The sequence below is a fragment of the Protobothrops mucrosquamatus genome, unplaced genomic scaffold, assembly GCF_001527695.2.
Source record: "Protobothrops mucrosquamatus isolate PMUCROS unplaced genomic scaffold, P.Mucros_1.0 scaffold1162, whole genome shotgun sequence".
In the NCBI taxonomy this organism is placed as follows: domain Eukaryota; kingdom Metazoa; phylum Chordata; class Lepidosauria; order Squamata; family Viperidae; genus Protobothrops; species Protobothrops mucrosquamatus.
In genome coordinates, this window is record NW_015387377.1 from 6,510 (window position 1) to 10,411 (window position 3,902).

The 3,902-nt window shown below is 34.9% G+C and overlaps 1 protein-coding gene across 1 annotated transcript in view; it reads left to right on the forward strand.

Moving 5' to 3' along the window:
* The window catches only part of LOC107291671 (succinate--CoA ligase [GDP-forming] subunit beta, mitochondrial), a gene marked incomplete at its 5' end in the record, with an annotated part of 94,068 nt that overhangs the window by 6,226 nt on the left and 83,940 nt on the right, over positions 1 to 3,902 (forward strand). Inside the window, one exon of the mRNA XM_015820693.1 lies at positions 1,434 to 1,595. Within this exon, the coding sequence (XP_015676179.1) occupies positions 1,434 to 1,595 (162 nt within the window). The remainder of the gene's footprint in view (positions 1 to 1,433; positions 1,596 to 3,902) is intronic.

Sequence of the window (3,902 nt, forward strand, 5' to 3'; positions counted from 1 at the left end):
GGTTTATTTGCATTGGCAAATGTATTATGTTTAATATACTTCAAGTTGGTGGCCACCTGATCAGCAATTAATAAGTTAAATTGGTCTTTAAGCATTTTAATAGAATTTTTTAAGTTAATATCTGTTGGTCGTTGCAATAATAATTTTTCCTTAATCCCAATTTCTTTTTCCAAGTTGAATCTAATCTGTGTTTGCTTGCATTTATATGCATTATTCATAGCAATTAATATTCCCCTTAAATAAGCCTTGCCAGCATCCCAGACAATATTTATAGAAGTCTCCTTATTCATATTAAGTTGAAAGAACTCTTCCATAGATTCCTTCAAAGCTTTAACTTTATCCTCATAATTAAACAAGTTTTCATTTATTCTCCAAGATTTCCTCTTTCTTTTTTGTCCAATCTCTATCCACACCATACTATGATCAGTCAAAGTTCTGGGAAAAATTTTAGTTTTATTACAGTCAGTAAGCAGGTCAACCACCCAGCAGACGGGGGGGAATAAAAACACCCCCCACCCCACCCCCGCTGCCAATCCTCAACAGAAATTCTCACAACAATGAAGGAGAAAGAGCACCACCGGGCGGGCAGGCAGATGTCTTGCTCGACTGTGGCTTGGGGGGCATTTTTTTCAGTGCCATTGTAACTTCGAACAGTCACTAAACGAACTGTTGTAAGTTGAGGACTACCTGTACTTTGTCACTTTTTTCCTTTTTTGGGGGGGTGTCATCAAGTTTTTGACACCTTGCTAGGCGACTGGTGGTACTAGGATGTTGCCATATCCTAAAAGTGGTACAATGGGTGAAAAGGTTGAAAAGCCCTGACATACAGTATTAACCTTGTGAACTCTAAAGCTTCCTCCTTCCGTTATGTATTCAAGATGGATTAATATTTATATGTTACTTATTAATTATATGTTAATATTAACATATAATATTTATATGTTACTTATATGTAAAGGTGTAGGTCTATACATATGTTGTATATAGCATGTTTAAATGTGTGTTATATATATGTACACTTTGAGAGCAAGCAACTAAATTTCATTTTTAATGTGTGCCATTGTGCCCACAGTAAAAAATGACAATAAAGGTTATCTATCTATCTATCTATCTATCTATCTATCTATCTATCTATCTATCTATCTATCTATCTATCTATCTATCTATCTATCTATCTATCTATCTATCTATCTATCTATCTATCTATCTATCTATCATTTTAATTTCAGTGAAGCTAAGGGCAACTTGAACCTATCCTATTTATATACTCAGACTGAAATGAAGGCAACTTGGAGATATCATAAAAAAATTCCTTTGACACCAAGTAGATTTGTGGCAAATTGCTTTTTGATAACTGCTTTTGTAAGCCCTTAAAATCTGAGGTGAAATTCTAATTCTGTTTTCCTTTCCATTTTATTCCCTTTTCCATTTAGTGGTATGCTTTGACGCCAAGATAAATTTTGATGACAATGCTGAGTTCAGGCAAAAAACCATATTTGCCATGGATGACAAATCTGAGAATGAAGCAATGGAAAATGAAGCTGCCCATTACGACTTAAAGTATATAGGTCTGGATGGAAACATTGCCTGTTTTGGTGAGCAAAATCATCCTATTGCTATAGCTTCCTGGTCTGGCCTGAAAAACTGTACGCCTAACATCACACATCTAAACAGAATTGGATGAAACTTCTCTACGGGCACTAATGACAAACACCTTAGAAGTAAAGGGTTGTTTTCAAAACATGAACAAGTATTGGTTTTCTAGGGAGAAAGACCTTCATGAAAAGAAAGCTACAATTCTGCTAAGGGCGCTTGTTAACAGTCACGCCTAAATTTCCTGTTTGATTCCTAGCTCCCTCCATTATGGGTTGGGGAAGCACTGAACTTAGAGCTGCATAAAGAATTGTAGACTACAGTACTGTTTTTAATCCTTAATCTGCACTTAGATTAATACCACTGGTGCATTAGCTCTATGAACACCACAGTTACCATCAGCAATCGCATTGTGGAATTCCTTCCTCCTTCCCTCCCTCCCTCCCTCCCTTCCTTAATCCCACCTTTTATTATTTTTATAAATAATACATAATTCTCCTTCTTCCTCCTTCGGGTTGTTCCCACGCAATAACCCTGTGAAGTGGGTTGGGCTGACAGAAAGAGTGACGGGCCCAAAGTCGCCCAACTGGCTTTCATGTCTAAAGCAGGACTAGAATTTATAATCTCCTGGTTTCTAGGCAGCACCTTAACTGTTAGCTCAAATTAGCTCTCTAATTGGTTCATTAAATTTCATGAGCTAGAGATACACACCTGTGTGCTAACACGGTATGAACCCAGGGTATGAACCTATCATTATACGACCACAACTGAGCCCAAAATTTCTGTTGTTAAGTGAGACATTTGTTAAGTGAGTTTTGTCCTATTTCACGACCTTTCTTGCCATAGTTGTAAAGTGAATCACTGCAGTTGATAAGTTAGTAACTTGGTTGTTAAGTGAATCTCGCTTCCCCATTCACTTTGCTTGTCAGAAGGCTGCAAAAGGAGATCACATGACCTTGGGACACAGCAACGATCATAAGTATGAATCAGTTGCCAAGTATCTGAATTTTGATCACATGATCATGGGGATGTTCAAAGGTTGCAACTGAAAAATGGTCCAAGTCATTTTTTTTAGTGCCATTGTAACTTTGAACAGTCACTAAATGAACTGTGGTAAGTTGAGGACTACCTGCATTATAAGCTATCTGAAAAGATCTATATTTTGTAGAGTATTTTTTTTATTGAATTTCTTTTACATAACCACCCGTCTTACAAAGTGACTCTGGATAGTGAACATAATTTCAAAACATCCACATAAATAACAAGTAACAAAAACATATAGAAAAAGAGTATCCAGCAATTTTTTCAGAATGGTTTGGCTGTTTTCAGAAAGCTTCTATTTTTCTTTTGTATAATAATACCAAGGCAATCAATACAGAAGTTATTTATAAGTTCAAATCTTTATTCACATAATTCTTTTTCTGAAAGAGATTGCTTTCCAGGGTAAAAAAATATTGATATTACTTTTTTTTTTACATTAAGCAACCATTTAGATAAAATGATACAGAATTTAAGTTTCTGTATTACTCATGAACTATAATCTGAAGCTATAAAAGAATGCATTATCACTGATGGCTGAGACTCACAGCACTTTGTAAGTGGGATATTTCTGATTATTTGTATATTGGATCCTCATGGCAGCAGACTGCTCTGGAATTTCCTGCAGAAGAACTACTTCAGTTTCTGATACTATATACAAACAACTTTAGAATTTTCCACATCATTTCTATCTTCAAAACAATCACATGTGTCTATTTTCATTTTGTCATAGAATGATAGTAGGAATGAAATTACACTTTTTTCTCTCATACAATATTTTCCCAATTTTGTTTTTAGCTTCCCATGAATGGAAGCTGAGTCGTGTGTATATATGTTTATGTAATCCAGATCCTAATGTGAGCTTATATGGTATTTTTATTGTAAACAACAACAAAAATGGCACATCTTTCACAGCATGTTTATCCTTTAGTTGGAATCCCAGGATTGCATTTTAAGTCGGGCGTTCATAGTTCCTTTATCCCAGTGGAATTTTCCTATTTTGTCATTTGGATTTTGGCAAAATTATCTCTCTGTTGATTTTCTTATATGTTTCATTACAGATTTGATTATGTTTTTTTTTTCAATATAAAATTTTTATTGTTTTTATCATAAAAAAAAAGAAATACATCACAGATATTACACAATGTTATATCCCATCCCCCCACCCCCCGGACTTCCCAAACCAACCTAGGCTAATATTCAAATACAAGTAAACAAATATTAATATCTCTAACTCCAAAGTCTAAACTTAAACAATCCATCTCCTCCGT